This window comes from Rhinolophus sinicus, linkage group LG10 (assembly GCF_036562045.2).
Source record: "Rhinolophus sinicus isolate RSC01 linkage group LG10, ASM3656204v1, whole genome shotgun sequence".
NCBI classification, from domain to species: Eukaryota; Metazoa; Chordata; class Mammalia; order Chiroptera; family Rhinolophidae; genus Rhinolophus; species Rhinolophus sinicus.
This window is the reverse complement of record NC_133759.1, coordinates 73553701-73572597: the sequence shown is the minus strand read 5'-3', so window position 1 is coordinate 73572597 and position 18897 is coordinate 73553701. Positions and strand designations below refer to the sequence as shown.

Here is an 18897-nt window from a genome sequence, read left to right as displayed (position 1 = left end):
ACATCACTAGAGTGTAACACATAACAAAATTCCCAGCTTTGTTTCTTGATTTGCAACGTATCGAGCTAGCAGTGTTTAGTGAGAGCTTGCAAGCATTCAAATATTTCAGCACTATATAGCACTCAACTGCAGTGTTGGAAGCTATTCTCATGATGGCTCCTAAAACAGCTGGAACAGATGGATAGGTGAAGAAGCCCACTGGCCTGAGGAACTGAGAAGTTCATTAGTTACTTTAATACACAAAGCATTACAGAACCGCTACAAGAATATCATTAGCACAATAACAGGGAAATAAAACATTTTACTTTTGATGAGTAATTACAGTTTTGATTGCTCAAAAAATAAATTTAGAGACCTCAAGAATGCAAATTATTTTCATAAATATCGATAGAAAAAATAATAGTAGAAAACTACTTAGACAGCAAAGTAGATTGCAAAAAGAAAAAGATTTTATATTGCTAAAGACAAACTAAGTAAGGCGAATGGGTTGTGTGATGTTTGAAAAAATATGGCTCAATATTTGGTTATCTTTGTTTATTAGTGCTTTTGTGTTGCTGGAATGATGAAAATTATTGCTGGTGCAGAGTTTTATGATTCAAGTAATGAATTACTCAGTGCAATACTATAAGGCTTGCTCAATATACACATGCTATTATACTTTGTGCATAATTTAAAAAATAAAACAAACCCAAAATCTGACTGTACATAAGCTCATAGAAAAATATTTAGCTCAGTATGTGAACAACTGAATCATACTTCATAGAAGTTCCCTTTCATGAAACCATTTTCTTATTGATTGTATCTAATGATGAAACATTTCTAGTCTTTTAAAAAAAAATTTTGGACTTAATTTGCACATTGTTTTCTTTCTTTAATTAAAGAAATCATAGACGTAATAAATGACTATGTGCTTATGTCAAACAATCCAAAAATGTCTGGAGAAAAGTTATATTCACCTTCACCTCCTGTTGCTTTACTCCCATCCATCAATTCCACTTCCCTCCCTACAAATTATAGTTTGGAGTTTATATTTTCAAACCATTTTTTGAGTTTAAAAATATATACTATGTGTATGTATATTCACATCTGAATACAAACTTTTTCTCTTAAACCTCAAATGGTATCATAAAGTATCAATTTTCCTGACATACCTATGTACTAACCATGTCTTGTAGATATTTTAATTATATTTATATATATATGTATATATATGTATAATATATATATATTATTCTTTTAACAGCTACACTGTAACCATTCCTCTCCTGATTAATATTTTTGTTGTTTCTCATTTCTCGTCATGGCAAATTGCATTTACGTAAACGTGTGTGAGTGTGTGAGTGTGTGTGTGTGTGTGTGTGTGTGTATCCATGCACACATGCCTATCGTTGTGCACATGTGTAAGTATTTCCCTAAAACAAAATCTAGAAGTGGAATTGCTTGATTTCCTTTCTGTTCATCTTTTCAAATCAATGTGTTTCTAAAACTACCACTCTACATAACTTAAGTTTTTCACTAAGTGTTTTCCCCAAGTATTCTTTACGTTGTTGTTTCTTTTCAAATGTAATAAAAATTCATGTTCTTCAAAAGCAAGGTTTCTGATAACTGGTCCACTTCCCCTTCGTAGAATAAGAATTAAAAATGTATGTAAACTACTGAACTGTTACCTTTTGATTAAATTAACCATAATTATAAGTTTACATGGGATCTTCCTCCTTCATGTTCTCCAAAAGAAAATTTCAACAGTAATTATTTTGATCTGGAAATATAAACTAATAAACTCTTACTGCCTTCTGAAACACATTAGATTAAATAACTTAGTCAAATATTCACTAATACCCAAAATGTCAATTAGAGTATTTTATTTATGATGCTTGGAGTGACAAGGAAAAATTATACTCAGTGGTTCTCCTGAGACAATATTTTATAACTGAAAGTTTTCATTATCTCTGAGAAGTTTCATTATATATGTTATTATTTGTGATTATTTTACTTATATTTAATTTGCATAGTAAAAAAATGAGTTCTTTTTTATATATCGACTCAACATTCTCATAACCAACGATAAAAAATAATTGCATTGATATTAACAAAATGACAGATTGCAAAAATATAAAAGTTAAAATTGAAAATAGACGAAATGCTGCAACTTTTCTATATACTGAAAGTATACCACTAGTGTTAACAGGGATACATGTGACTGGCAGGAGAAAACACAAGTTTCTTAAGTTTCATGTAATATTCTAATTAACTTGAGGTAACATAAATGACTTACCTTACCAGCGTCACAATCGGTTCCATCCATTGGTGGATCAAGTTTGGTTCTGCATTCTTTCTCACCTTCTACCTTGCACCATAACCCTGTACAAATAACATGCTGAAAACAAGGGCATAATAATAAGGGGAAGGTATCACATTTTTGAGGTGACATAAACAATTTTTGAGAAAGCTACTTTGACAGAACAGAAATTAATTGAAGAAAAATATGTTGTGATACTTTCAATACTGAACTTATGATTGAGCTAGTTTATAGCTTATTTATAGTGATGAGAAAATTGATGCATAAAAACAGGAAATCTGTGCAATAAATTTAAATCTTTTCAAATTTAACTAAAACACATGTGATTACATAACATTAAGTAGCTATAACAGAAAAATACAAGCTAAAAAAATCAATATTTGTACCATCATATGAACCAGACTGGAAGAATTAAAGTGATGTGCTTGTGGTATAAATTGAATGCCTCCTTCCTGAAGCCTGTCACTTATGCCACGGCTAGTGCTTCCTGATTCCATTACATAGCCTTGGCCCTTGACACAATACAGAGACTCTCAGTGCGTATGTTTCTGGAAATTATCAGTCATTTTACCTCAGTATGAATGAGTTCTAGATTTCCAGGACACAATGAACTTTTTCTAAGGAAATGTGGAAAGTAATAAAAACAAGTGCTGGGATAAAGCAGCAAGACATAATGAAAGAAGAGTTCTAGGGAAATTCAAGAGGGAGGACCATCAGAAATCGATGCCAGAGCTCTCATTGTGGTCAGCCCAGAGACAGATACAAAGAGGCACAACTGGCATGTCCCTAAGGACTTTCTATTTCTATAAGATGGTTAAGTTTTTTTTGTTTTGTTTTGTTTGTTTTTTAAATTAAAGTTTATTGGGGTGACAATTGTTAGTAAAGTTACATAGATTTCAGGTGTACAATTCTGTATTACATCATCTATAAAGCCCATTGTGTGTTCATCACCCAGAGTCAGTTCTCCTTGATGGTTAAGTTGTTTAGCGACAAGCATACTATTCATAAATTGCACAGAAGTATGAAATCCATGAGGAATACGTAAAGGCGATCAGAGCAATCTATAGTGAAGATGATTGTGTTACTACCTATCCAGGTACTTGGAGAAGAGGGTGGAAGCAAACAGGTCAGTAAAGACAGAACAAGTGGAAATGTGAAAGATATGGTCATGAAAGGGTGAGAAGACCAGTGTCATGGGAGGAGGAAGGGAGTAGTGAATAAGATTTTAAAGATAGAAGACCCAGATCTTGAATACCAGGAAGGACTAGGGGTCCATATTTGGAGGGAATAAGAGGCCACTTAGCAGTTGACCAGACGGTTGATAAGATAAATAAGCTATTTTTGGAATTCTACTCTGGCAATGGTGTTCAAAACAGACTAAAAAATCACTGCAAAGTTCAAGTTAACTTATGACCCAAGTCTACTAAATACTTTGGGAAAGACATATTTAAACTAACGTTTGAAACCGCTCTATTACAACTTGAGTACTGGATTTGTCACAACTCCCAAAGTATTATTTTCCTATCCTTTCTTTATTTAAATATTTAGATTTCTGAAATGTTTGTAAGCTCTTAAAAATTTAACAGTCTATGCAAGAGTGTGATATATTTTATTTGCATTATTTTATCTGCTGTGACAGACAGTTTTTCTGTCATATTTCGTACAAGTACATCTTATAATATTTAGGATATGATGTAGCTTAACTTGCATGCTTTTATTTGCACATATCATTTACTAAAAATTCACCCAGGAACTTGTTTTTTAAAATGCCTAAATCAAATTATTTCTCTACAATATTTTAGACTCTTGAAAATAAACAGAGAGGTTAATCATTTGATGTACTTTGTGGACGGGACACATTTATATTTGAATGAACGGATCTCTAACCTGAAAACTTTAGTTCCTACAAGTTCTCCCACCCACCCCCTCGCTAAGACCTTTCTGTTAAAGATGTTTTATAACTACAAGGTCAAATGCTGAATTTTCCACCAAGGAAGAATTTTGCTTTACTTATATTCAATAAAACTTAGTTGTGTGATAACATGAATTACTTTAGTCCAGTTCATTAGTTAACCAATGTATACTGAACTAAAAAGCGAATCTTCTGGGCTATAGTTTTAGAATAATACTTGCTTGTTGAACACTGTTGGTGGTCTGAATGCTGACCTTCCACCATTATCTGCTATTCAAAACAGCAGGTACTTTAATTGATTTCCACTTGAGGCACTGAGAGCATAAAAGCAAACTTGGCAGCTTTTCAAGATAAGCACAGTCATGTAAAATAAATCTCTCACAGAGGAGATCTCTTTACACTTTATGTTCTGCAGGTCTAGGGATCTTATGGTAAGTAAATCATAGCCTCATTGTGAAAAATAACTCAGATTCAGAATTTCAAACCAAACTGTCAAAAGTAGAGCAAGAAAATGTTGAAGAATTGGAATAGGAAGTGGAATCTCTCAGATGTGTGATACTAGAGCTATGTAATATCACACCCTTTCTTAAGATAATGAGGGGCAGAACTGGGTATTTTGTTAGAACCAAACACTTTCCATATGTTACACTGGTCAGAGTCGAATTTTTTTTTTCAACTTAATTGCTGAAACCATTAATATATCAATTAAGAAAAGAACTTTAAAACTTAAAATGCTTTGCTTAGGAATCTAGGACAGAAATGTACAATTCAGCATTTCCTAGCAAACTAATAAAAATAATACAATATCCCTTTTTGATTCTTCCATACTAAGAAAAGATTATTAAAAGCATATAATATGAATCTGGATGCTTATCTCAAGTAGGCTTTTAAAGTGTTTACATGAAAATACTATATATTTTAAATTAAACAATTTAAATGGAAGATTAATTGTCCATGTATAAACACAATAAAATTTATCTTCAAAGAAAACTTGTACCCATGTCTTTCTTTAGAGTACACAGTTCCATTAAGATGTTCTAAAATTTATGCTAAAATAAAAAAACTTAAGTAGATGGAAGTAACAATTAAATCTTCAACATGTAACTCTTTGTTCTTCCATATAGTATCTTCCAAAACACAATTTCAATAACTTAACATTTGACTGCAAATGTGATTCAGTATGGGATAATATTTTCAAAAACATTCTTTGCCATCATAGAACACCTTAGTATTATTAAGAATGGAAGAGAGGAAGAAAGAGAGGTATTAAAAAAATAGGAAAAAAGACTCAAAAGAAACAATAAAAAACTGAAATCTAGTTCTTTGTAGTACAAATTGAAAATTATCAAGAAAAAACAGAAGACAAAAATAAACAGTTAGGAATAAAAAGAAGGCATAACTACAGATAATGTAAAGTTTAAACAGAAATAGGAAGGCTTTATGAACTTTATGCCAATAAAGCTAATAATATAAAAAATGGAAAAACATTTTTAAAAACTTACTAAAATAGACCCAAGAATAGAAAAGCTTAACTATTCTGTAACCACAATTCTGTAACCACAAGATTGTAACTAACAATCTTTCAAGAAACTTTGATTCTCAATTTACACAAACTCTCTAGAGAACAGAAAAAGAGAGAACACTTTTAAACACACTTTAAGATACCCAAATCAGACAGGAATTTTAAAAGAAAGTGAAAATAGTGATCTACCTCATTTATTAACTTAGATCTAAATATGCTAAACAAATTTTAACCAGCGATTGACCAGCAATGCACAAAAAATGCAAAATACCATGACTAAGTTGGGTTTTTCCTTGGAATACAAGGTTACCGCAATATTAGAAATTGAATTAATGTAACCAAGCATTTCAATAACTTTAAAATCTCTGATTCTTACATATATGGATACAAAGCATGTGATAGAATTCAATGTCCATTCAAACATTCATTTAAAAAGAAAAATCTTAGCAAACTAGCCATTGAAGGATGTGTCTTCATGACTAATGGACATCTATGAAAATCTATAGCAAACATCACCAAAAAACACTGAAATGTTGGAGGTTTTCTTTTAAGATTAGGAAAATGGCAAAGATAGCACTTTGGCACCAACTAAGGAAGTGAATACATGATATACTCAAAGTGGCCAGAGGAAAAAATGATTGTCAATCTATACTTCTAAACTCAGCTAAAATTTTACTCAAGGCTGAAAGTTAAATAAAGGAATAAGGAAACAAACATTGAGTATCTACCACCAACAGATCTGCCCAAAAGCAACACTGAATAATGCATTTCAAGAAGGAATATGATCTGACAGGAAAGGGCTAAAAAGCAATGAATGGCAAGCAAAGAAACTGATAAAAATGAGGATACATCTAAACAAACATTGACTACATACTCGTCGTAAAGCAGTAATAATTGGATTGTAGCCATTATTATAAACCTTTTTAGTGGGAGAAATACTAGGAATGTAGATTATTTACATCTCAAAACTTTAACGCTTTACAGAGAAGAGTTGGCCTGTAACTATTAAATAAGTTTATGTCTTCCTTTTTCCTCCCTGACTCCACATACTTTCAGATTGCTAGTGGCAGAAATTAAGTAATAGACATGGGAAGGAAAATGCAGTCTATGCCTAGCCAACAAATGAAGTAGCAAGCTGCAATGACTCCTCAATGGAACACATCAGAAACTGTTAAAGAAAGTCAAAGACTAATAGGAAATTTAGAGAAAGAAGAACTGTCAATACCTAGTTAATGAAGCCCCAAAGAAAAGAATGAAAAGTGGGAAGAAACTATGTGAAAGAAAAATGATCCAGAATTCCTTAGTATAAAAGCAAAATATAAGATAAACAGTTTCCCCTTCTGGAAGAGGGGGTAAGTCCCCAGAGACCTACCCTCCTGTCGATAACAACCATAAACTATGGCTAGAACACAAAAAAAACCCAACTTTCTGATGGCTCCAGAGAGTGAACAAAGGCAAGTAAATTTTGAGGGGAGCTGAAAGGATTGGCACAAGTTGAGTTCACCATCTTTGCAGTTTTGACCTAATAATGGCCTGTGGTCATGGCATGACATTGTGTGGCTAAAGCAACAGTAAAAAACATGCCATCGTTTTAGACTCCTGAAGACAGAAACGAGGGTGGTCAGAGCTGACAAAAACTGAAGGGACAATCCCAAAAGATAAAGCATTAGAGAAGCCTAAGTCTTCAGCAGGCACCTGACCCATACATACATAAGAAACATTCAAAATAGCTGAGATAAGGGAAGAGCAAATTGATCCAAGATATGAGCTGCTGTACACTGTATGTAAGACAAAGTTTCCAGTTTGAATCTAACAAACTTAATTGCCTGTGGGGAAAACAAACAGACAAACAAACAAACAAACAAACATTCTTTGCAGGAATATAAGAGAAGCCAGAGTAGCTACAACAGGTGTCAGTACATGTTTCTGTACAGTACCAAATAGTATCTATTTTAGGCTTGTGGGCCATATGGACTCTGTTGCAACTCTTCAACACTGTCATTGTCGCTTGAAGGCAGCCAAAGAGGACATGTGAACAAATGCGGGTGACTGTGTTCCAGTAAAACTTTATTTCCTAAAACAGTCAGCCTGTCCCTAGGTCAGAGTTTAAAAGAAATTAATCTATTAATATATAATGTGTTAATGCATTAATATTGCAGAATAAAAACATGTCTACACAAATAATCATTCACAAATGTTTAGAGTAGCCTTACTCAGAACAGCTAACATCCCAGATGTCTACTGAGAAGTGAAGTAAGTGATAAACCAAATATTTTATCTACCAGTGGACTACTATTCAGCAAGAAAAAAGAACCAGTTACTGATATACATAAAAACATATAAAGAGTGTATGACTTTTGAATACAGAGGAAGTTTGGTTTCTCCAATGTAAAGTAGAAAGGAGAAAAAGAGGAAAAACTAGGCATAAAAATGAAACACAAACACAAAATAGGTTGACAGAATAAAGATCCTATAAACACAAATTTAAATAAATGTAAAAATGTTAAACTAGCTGATGAAAACACATACACAAATAGATGAAAATCCATAAATGTGTATACATCTTGTAATATAACTGAACATTTTATAAGATAACGACTGACAGAATTACAGGGAGAAATAAATAAATCGATAGTTAGAGATGAGTATTTTAGCACATGTCTGTCAGTTACTGATAGATCAATCAAACCAAAATAAAGCAAACGAAACCAATAAATTGTAAAGATTTGGCATCATATAGACTACTTCATCTTATTACAGTGCAATAAAAGTTGGCATAAACAATAAAAAGTTATCTTTTAAGAACTGCCTTCATTAATAAATTACAAAACAAATCCAAAATGTCTCTGGTGCTATAGAAATATTTAAGCTGAAAGAAAATGAATGTACCATAGAAGAATTTAATTCCAGAGTAGGGAAGAATTTGTATAAGATGGAACATAAAACAATAGAAAACAACATGTCAATAAGAAGTCATGGAAAAAATTAGTTCTAAGAAAAGAAATTAAAGAGCTAGATTAGCCAGTCAAGTAGACTGCCATCAAACTCATGTACTCATAGACTGTGTAGCATTAAGACTCAAAGCATAAGATGAAGCTTTGATTAGATGGCAAACAGGCCGAATCAATTCCTGGTAGCCTGAGCCCACCATAACTTTATAGATCTTATAGGAGGGAAGGACTTTATAAATCTACAACTTCATGAATCGCAACAACATTTTATTTAGCAATGATGCTGTTTTAGTTGCCCAAACAACTACTAGCCATCAAAGGCTATTTCTTGTTAAGCCTTTTAAAGCTCAAATTCCTGTTGCCTCTGGAATTACACAATCCCAACTTACAGTGACTTAGTCTTCTAGAACTTTTCGTAGGTACCTGAATTCCATGCCAGCCTGTTCACTGGATCAAAAGAGAGGTTTGAGAAGTGTAACAGATTTTGATGCATCAAGTCGATATAAGAGAAATGTAAAATTGGAACGTTCTATGCAACTTTTTAAAGTTACCATATGATTCAATTACACTAGAAAATTTCCTATACAATATGCTATAGATGCAATTCAGTGTGCCTAGTCCAAAACCGAAGGCAGAGCCTTAAGTTTCCTGGAGGTCGTCAGTTTTTCAGCACACTTCCTTCTTACTCAAAAACATAACTCTTTTGTGGCCACTTTTTCCTGATTCTAGGGAAACATCCATACCTCTGTGTCCTTAGTGAGGCTAAGTCATTTCAGGCAGCTAAGTAACTTGAAGCAGTTGGAGCTGGCTCAGCCACCAGGTGCCAGAGGCCTCGTGGCACCACTTGCTAAGGACTAGGGAATCAGGACATCCAAGAAGGGAGCATGTTACTGCAGAAGAGTGAGCTATTCTTGCTAGGGGTCAAGATGTTTCCCAAGCACCTCTAACAGCTATGCCTGGCAACATTTTGCAGATGTAGGTTGCTATCCTAAGGGTAAATTTATATCATAAGTGAGATCAGCCTGTACGGAAGGTTGGAGTCGCTAGTGCTTGTGCATAACTGTTTACAAGTATGGGAGAGCAATGGCTAATTCAAATACTATAGACCAACTGCTATTGTCTTTAAGATTCTACCAGAAACACACATGTTGAAAAGTTGCTAGGAATCCTCACTCCATGCAGCCTGATAGTTCTTTATAATTGATTGGAAATGGATGGTGATAAGGATGCCTGATTAACTTATAAGTTGTGAAACAAGCTATCTGCCCTTGTAGGTTGGTTTTTATGTAGCCATAAATTAATATTTTATGAAATTAATGAATTATTGAATTTAATGGGTTAATTAAGTTGGTTAAATCAATCTTTTAGAAGGTCATCTTCATGTTATCTTGACATGTTATATACAGGCATACCTTGAAGATATTGTGTGTTCAGTTCCAGACCACTGCAAAAAAGCAAATATTGCAATTTTTTGTGGTTTCCCAGTGTATGTAAAACTTGTGCTTGTACTATGTTGTTATCTAATAAGCACGTAATAGCATTGTGCCTAAAAACCAATGTACATACACCTTAATTAAAAAGCGCTTTAGGACTAAAATATGCTAAGCGTCATCTGAGCCTATTGGGAAAATGGCACTGGTAGGCTTGCCTGATGCAGGATTGCCACAAACCTTCAGTTTGTAAAAAAAAACCACAACATTTGCAAAGCTCAGTAACATGAACTGCAATAAAATGAGTATGCGTGTTTCTATCTAAGAATCAACTATTTATATGGGTGAAATTTTAGAATCACTATTCCATCATTCCATCATTCACTTATTCAATCTAACAAATATTTATTGAGCACTCTTTCAGGTGCTAGAGGTACAGTGATTAAAAGGGCTGACAACTCTTTTGAGGCTACGGAGATTGCTTTCTAAGAGATTTGTTTTGTGTAGTCTAGATGCCAGATTGGTAGATATGGTGATTCAACGTGTATCCACTTGATGGTGTATGTGTGTGACTTAAGTAGAACCATTCAATCTTCTACACTTGTAACTATTTTCCCTTATATTTTTAAGTTATCCTCCTGATACTGTCAATCCTGGACCTACTTGCATCTCTACTTGGATGTCTAATGAACATTTTAAACTTAAAATATGACCAAAACTCCACTGCAAGGAATTTTGTTTTCTATTTCCTCTTCTTATCTTCCTTTCAAGATAAATGCATGTTTTGGTATCACACTTCCTTCAGATCTCTAAACAAATACCAACTTCTATAGGAAGCCCTCCCAGATCACCCCATATAAAATAGCACCATTCCCACCCTCCCATTCCTGGTTGTATTCGCTAAACGTCTTATCTGAGTTTATGCTTCTCCAAAACACTTAACCACCAACAGATATATTATGTATGTATTTGCTTATTGTCTGTTTCCCCAAACTAAAATGTATGCTCCATGAAGGTGGGATCTTTTTTCCTGCTCTATTGTTAGTGCATACGGCAGTGCCTGGAAAGCAGTTGGAACTCAATAAACATTTGCAAAATCAGAGAATGAATTTGTAAATAATCTCTTCAATGGCTCTATCTATCGATCGATCGATCAATCAGTCCATCTAGTTCCCACACTGCACGCTGCGCTAATTTGGGACGGAAATGACGATTTTCAAGGGCAGTATCAGAATAGTATTTTGGAATCACAGAAGTCCAGGCTCTAAGAGCCTCTGTAGAATAATGTAGTCCCACTTCTCATTCTACAGAGTGTGGCTTAGAAAGAAAAAGAGCTTTGAGGTTAACACCTAATAAGAGGCACAACCACTGATAGAACGCAGGCTTCCTGCCTCTCCAGCCAGAGATCTCCAACCAAACCCAGACTCAGAGGCACTGTTTTTCCTTGGCTGCCCACAACAACTCAATCCTTTCTGGCATTGTGTTTTAAATTGTCCTTGATAAAGATACTGACAGATAGGACTAGAGAAAAACTAATTCTATAAATAAAAATGTCACATACATATAATTTGAGGGGGGAAAAAAGGAGAATATTTCTGGATAACTAAAACCTAAAGCCTAATTTTATTTGCGAGGATATTGAGAAACCTAGATCCCTTAAAACCATTTATACTTTCAGAGATGAAAAAAAAAAAAAAAAATCCATGCCAGTAAGTCAGCAAGAAATAATCAAATAAAGAGAGCAAAATGCCTAGAAAAATATATCAATTAAGATATTTCATCCTGCTGGTGTATAAAATTGTTGATTTGTAAAATAGGGTTGAATACTAACTCCAGCATATAATTGTTACAAGAATCAAAATGGAGTCAAAATATTGTAGAATGGTACTAGCAAAGTTTCACTAACTGCACTATATCATTAAAAAAGCTTTTAAAAATAACATTTATGTAAAATAATCTAAAATTTACCAATATCATGTTTGTAGTTGAATATTTGCTGAGTTTTCCTAACACTTGGGTTACTTGATAAAACGTGAACATTTTCCATTCATCAGCTCTATCAATTCTCTACGCTGCATAAATTGAAACGATCTCCTACACAACACTACAATGGTAACCATGCATAGCCTACTCTGTGTTCCAGAACAATGATAATCTCAGCGTGTAGGAGTGTCTACCCACAAAACCAACCCTATGTATCTCAAAACATTTATTTTACCTTGAAGATTTAAGAAAGAAGATTGTGACCCATTTTTTGATTATCTAAAGGTCTGGAGGTGACCGTAGAGTGGACAAGAAGACTGGTACATGAGAAGAGAGAGCTATCAGGAACAGATCGCAGAACCAGCCTGGCTGCTGCTGTCATCATCACGCCTGATGCCACATTCCATGCATCCATGATCCTGCCACATGTACACCCTTGGGTATCAGGTCACAATCACTCACCTGTACCAGTTCCTTTTGAGCTCCACTATTGTCAGATGAGTATTACAGTCTACACATCCTTTCACACATCATATTTAATGCAGTTCTAACTCCTTTATACATTCACTTATTTTAATCGTAAGTCAAATATTCACCGAGTGCCTACCATGTGCCAGCCACTGGACTAGATGCTAAAGAAACTTCCTCTGGGAGCTTACACACTAGTGTGGGGAATTAAGAAGAGAAAAGTAATAAACTAGTGAACAACTCCATCGATAAGAACTACACAGCAGAGAGAGCATAAAATATGTCATAATGCTCTTTTTTTTTATCATGGATTTATACTCTTTTCCTTATAATGGATTTTAATTATGTTGCCCGTAATCCAAAACAGTATTATCTCCAACAAAAGCAAATTCCTTTGACCCAATCATAGAAACTTAGGAAGAGTGAAATACAGCTACCAATTCACTCTAAATATGGCTATCAGTTTATTCCTGAAATACAAAGTGTGTGTGTGTATTGGGAAGAGGTGGGCAGCTAGGGGATGGGCAGTAGGAAGAGAGAAGGAAAGAAAGAAGGAAGGGTAAATAAAGTTAAAATTCTTACATCAATTAAGAAGGTCGTTTTGCTCACTCCTTTAGACCTCAGATTTCTAGACTGGTACAACTGGCCTGAGTAATTAATGACTGAATACTAACATACAGACACTGCTTAGTTTGCCATCATACATTTACTCTTTTACTCTAGTTGAACTATTTAAAAATGTACCCTCTAAGTTTTGTTCCTATAGCACATATTTTTAACGTGTTATTTTCAGGGTTAAAAGATGTAACTCTTTGTCCACAATTACATATTCATATATCACTTTTATTACATTTTCACCCAGTTTTCTACCATGTAAGAAAGTAAGAGATTCAAAATAGGATCACTGAAATGGCATAATGCAAGTATTTCCCTGACTTCAGTGCCATTTCAAAGTAGAAATTCTTGGGTCATTCCTCATTAATTAAAGGCCCACACCTTATTTCTTTCACTGCCTAAATGCCAGGGGGGAAAAAAATGCAGAAACCTTTTCTTAGAAAATTCCCTCGTTCCAAGATTGAGGTGATTTTGAGCCACAAACTCTAAAACAAAGTCGTCCTCCTCTCCTTTAGACAATACTTGTAAACAGTGAATGTGAACATACACTTTGAAAACCCCACCTGGACACAACCCTTACCTGCATCTCTTGACAAAAGGAAGCCATCGGCCCAAAGAGAATCTGACATTGCTCATCAGCAGTGTATGTCATCCCTGGCAGCTTGGAGGGAACCATCACGGAATTGACACTCTGGGGATTTGTCTGTAGCAAGCAGTTACTGGCCTTTGACCTGGCAATACGCAGATAGGTGTAAAATTTTGAATTTAATGATATCAAAAGTTGTTATCATTAGCATGCAACAGGAAACACTGCATAATATTAAAAACATTTTCTTACTTTTATTGATAAGCTCTTCTATTTAATGCGTATAGAAATTATTTCAGATATGAGAATCATTTATTTACAATTATTTAAGATAATCCTAAGAATAATAATGTTCAAGGTAACAGAATTTTTTTGGTTTATAAAAGGTCTTTCATATGGATTAACTCAGCTAATCTACATAATACTGTTTTACACATTTATAAGTTGAAAAAGCTCAGACTCAGAAATTAACTTGCCCAAAAGTCATGTGTGAAGGTAAGAAATCAACTGCATTCAGGGACGGAAAGACTACAGAAAGCATTCTCTCGGGAGTATTCATAGTACGAATATGTTTGTACTTGACATTGTAATACAAGTTCCATTTATGAGGTGACGTTTAATTTTATCATAGCTCTGATTCATGTGAAGGCAGCCAAAGGAACTCATTAGCACCCACTGAAGGGCCACTGTTCCAGTGAGGTGGTGTGTTCAAACTATTACATGCTCTGAGCGCCGTCGTCTACACTGTCATGACAAAGAGCATGCAGAGACTATATTGCATATATTTCAGAGCAGAATTATGATAATATATTATATTTTAGGATATTTTAATATTCATTTAGCAGAAAAAATGGGCTTGCCAACTTAAATAGTATGGAAAAATGAATGAAACTGACCTATGCAGTGAAATTAGCTAGCTGGGTACTCCTCTATTTCTGACTTAGACTTTTGGATAGTTTAAACAACTCTCACCCACTCACTCACTACTGTGCATATCACCTACTGTTTCAGCTGCTCCTTCTATTACCAAAGGAATAAGTAAAGAACAAGGGCTTTAAAATGAAAATTAGATCTTCCATCACCATATACATATTACATAGAGAATGGTAAGACAAAGATTGGGATTTAATGTCATTTCTCCTCATAATATTCAACTGTCATTAAAAAACAGCTCATCAAAGAACTCATCAGATTTTTAAAGTATGTTTTATAGTTTTTTATATAAAACCTGGGTAGTTTAGCAACAAAAATTAAATGTGATTTCATAGGGCCTCTCAAACAAAGAAAATGAAAATTAGAACAATAGCAACATTTTTCATTTCTTTTTCCAACCAGGCAGAAGCTAAGTGTTATTGCTCTTGATGGTGGAAGAGAATCAGAGACTATTTATAATGGCGAAAATTATGTAGTAATGAAAAAAGAGTCAGAGTTGAGAAGTATCACAATGAAAAGGTGGAGCTTTTGTGAAAGAGGTTCTTTGTGGTAACAACAGATGTGCCGAATGATAAGCAATGAGAATGTTTCCACTGGGAAATTGTGAAGAGGCAATTAAATACAGTGACAGAGTTTATCGTTATAATAATTTTTCAACCTTACAAATCATGTTGCCCATCCTTGTATTTGAAAATGTGGAAATTAAGAAGCAGATGGGTTAAATAATATGTCCCAATTCACACTATGAGTCAATGGAAGAGCCAGAAGTGGAACCAAGTACCTTGATTCCTAACCTAGTGTCCTTTCTGCTCTGCCACACCGCCTTCCCTGGTGGAGAGGAAGCAGGCACACGCAAACATTCATGATACAACAATAGTAAGTGACCTCAGTACCTTAGAAATCTTTCCAAATCTTCCTTGCTACATCGGGACCATGAAACATCACCAAGATTTTGTCCTTTAATCCATTCACCAGACATGATATGAAGACCATCAGCACATGATGGGTGGTCATTGTCATGATGAATGCCCATGCTGATTTGGAATATAATTAAAATTTTAAAAATGACGTTAGATATTTTTTTTAGCTTTTTGTAAGTGCAAATAATAGCTACATACTTAAAATAATGGGAGAAAAGTTAGTTTTAAAGGTTAAAATAATAGATTTCTGATTGATTGATTTTTAAAATTTGCTCTCTAGATTAAAAGTAAATATTTTTATTTCGTAAAAGACATTTTCCCAATCAATCTGGTAAATGACCTATAGATATAGGTTTCACATAGTAGTATGTACGAAACACAAAGAAATAGTAAGTTTCTATTCAACCACATGAGATTCTTGTTCTTTCCTGGAGATCCTTTATTCATACCTTTTATCAAATCTGAAACCACATTAAACTATTATTTTCCCCATCTGCTTCATTGGACCATCTTCTTCCACTCATCACATAATAAACTGTCTCTGGGAAACCTTCACCTTCATGGTCATCTTTATCTTTTCTATTGAATCCTGAATCTGTTCTTTTAAGATAGAATTCAATTCTAAAATTCTGACTTAGCATGTACTAAAAGAATGTTAAATTCAATATGTCTAAAAACTGCCCTCATTATTTTCTCTTTCAAACCTCTGTTTGTTCCTGTATTCTCTTCTTCTCTTGCTATTTTGTGTGCCTTTGCTAGCCACCCACTCTCCCAAAGCAAGAGTCTTTAGATCCTAATTTATTCCTTTCTCTCTCAAATTATCACCCAGGCTATGTTACTTACTGAATGTTAGGAGCAAGCCCTGCCAATTCTACCGTATAAATATTTCTCTCAACTGTCATCTCCTTTCAATTCCTTTTGTTACTAGTAAAGGGGATTATAAAATAATTTAGGTTGGGCAATTACTATGGCATTCTAACTGGGTTCTGTGCATCTAACCTTTACCAACATTCTCCCTTTTACTCTTCCTACTCTGCCTTGGTGATGTCTATTTAAAATGCAATTGGATGGCCATTCCTCTGCTTTCCGATGACCTATATGTAATTTCCAGCTGTTTAACACAGTACATAGCCTCTTCACCTTCTTCCAAGCCACTTTTTGCATTTTCTTTTCAGTAATATCCAATGATTTCTAGTTTCTCAAACATTATGTTATTTCTTATTCTCTTGTAATTAATAGTTCTTTAGCATTTTTCTATGCATCAGACACTATTCAAGGGGATTTATAAGACTGAGTTAATTCTAGGATGTAGGAACTATGATGACACCCACTTTGCTGATGAGAACTTTCCTAAGAGTATTCGGTGAAAAAGCGGAAAGTGGTGATGTTTGAACTGAGGTGGCTGGCTCTAGAATCATGTGACTAACCATTGCACATTTGCCGTCTATGAATTCCATTCCCTCCCCTGTCCTGTCCCACATGCCTTTCCTTCAATGTCTTCGCCTGGACAAATTCTACTTAATTTTCGAGATTCATGTAGATTACCTTCAGCAGGTTTTCTTTTATTAATTCCCACCTCATGTATGTGTATGATGCTTTTCCCACCATAGGGTCCATGCAAACAACACTGTTACAGCATTTCCTACAGTGTGTTATACACTTTTGGTTTTCACTGCGGTTTCTTGAGGATGGGGACTTACTCATCTCTCTGACATCCTGGCATATTGGAATCATACTCTATAAACCATGCCTCACTGGTGAACCAAGTGATCATTCAGAATCACTTCTATTTCAGTAAAAATTTCATGCAGCCTCCTAAAATTCTCATAATGAGGCCATTAAAATAATTGGTTGTGAGTGAGGGTTAGTAATGAAGAAGCAGAAAAAGAAAAGTTTGGTTTTGTACATCCTAATTTGAGATGATAGCAGGAGAGAGTCAAACGTTTCCTTTCCTCACTGTGCAATGATCTATGTAATAGTCTTTCATAATAACAAATTCTGAATAACCAAAATATCTCTATTATACTTTAAAACACTAATAAAAGAATTATTATAGAACTTGCCAAGGAAAACCACAACTAAATTTTCTCAAAGAAAAAAAAAAATTCTCAAGACTATCGAACTACATTTTCACCAAAATAAATAAAAAATTGAAGACAAATTGTTATATTTAATATATTTAAAAGGAGAAATTATATACATGGAATAAATTAATTAATTTATGAATAAAAGTAATGAAGTAAAAGCTCCCTATGTTTCCTAACTTTCAAGACTGTGAAAATTATGGTTTAAATAAAATGAAAACCACATTATTGAATATTATTTTTCGCTTCTGGTGTTAGAAAAACTCAGCTATATGACGAATCATATTTTTCTTTTCGAGTCTAATTGATGTCTTTAAATAGGGTCTGTATCAACACACATTAATAGAATGACTGACAGAGAGAATAGAAAGATATGTGTTTTTCATACTTTGAAGATAAAGAGAAAAAATAAGAGATGATAGAGGTATAGTCCAGTTCAGTTACTGGGGGGTGGAGTGAAAAATGTTGGCATTAGAAAGAGATTTGATCCTATATCTCCTTATTTATGTGAACAGATGCAAGTTAAATAATATTTTTTTAAAAATGTGCCTCGGTTTTCTCACTTGTTTAAAATACCATGTTTCCCCCAAAATAAGAGCAGGTCTTATATTAAGTTTTGCTCCAAAAGATGCATTAGGGCTTATGTTCAGGTGATGTCATCTTGAAAAATCATGCTAGGGCTTATTTTCCAGTTAGGTCTTATTTTCGGGGAAACACGATACTTGCCTGACTGTGAATATTACACGAGGATGATGTAAAAGGTTGGCACAATGCTGGACTACAGTAGGAATGCATAACAGTTCTTTTTATTGGGGCAGTAAATCAGAAATTTTATCTTATCATTCTAATTTGTCAAAACACACACACACACACACACACACAAAGAGATAAACATCATTAAAAGTAATTTGCTGTATTTACCAACTTTGATGAAAGTCATGGACTTAAGGAAAACCAAGTACATGATAATGGCAAGAATTCACTTTGTTCGGATGTTAAATTAAAATAAGAAATTGTAAATATGGCACAATCCCACAGAGGGATAAAGGTGCCTAATGCATTTCTAACTGCACGGTTCTGATGCAGCCCTGCCAGCATCACTGTCTCACCTCCACCAGAGATTCTGGCTGCGGCACAGTTGCTGGGTGACCCTGTGACAGCAGCCACTTGCCATGTGGAACATGCTCAACTCTT

The 18897-nt window shown here is 34.2% G+C and overlaps 1 protein-coding gene across 1 annotated transcript in view; it reads right to left on the bottom strand.

Annotated features, from left to right (window-relative positions):
• The window catches only part of ADAMTS19 (ADAM metallopeptidase with thrombospondin type 1 motif 19), a 232146-nt gene that overhangs the window by 86926 nt on the left and 126323 nt on the right, over positions 1-18897 (bottom strand). The window contains exons 9-11 of the mRNA XM_019756011.2: positions 15593-15733; positions 13761-13911; positions 2276-2377 (exon numbers count right to left, since the gene is read on the bottom strand). Coding sequence (XP_019611570.1) covers positions 2276-2377; positions 13761-13911; positions 15593-15733 — 394 coding nt within the window. The remainder of the gene's footprint in view (positions 1-2275; positions 2378-13760; positions 13912-15592; positions 15734-18897) is intronic.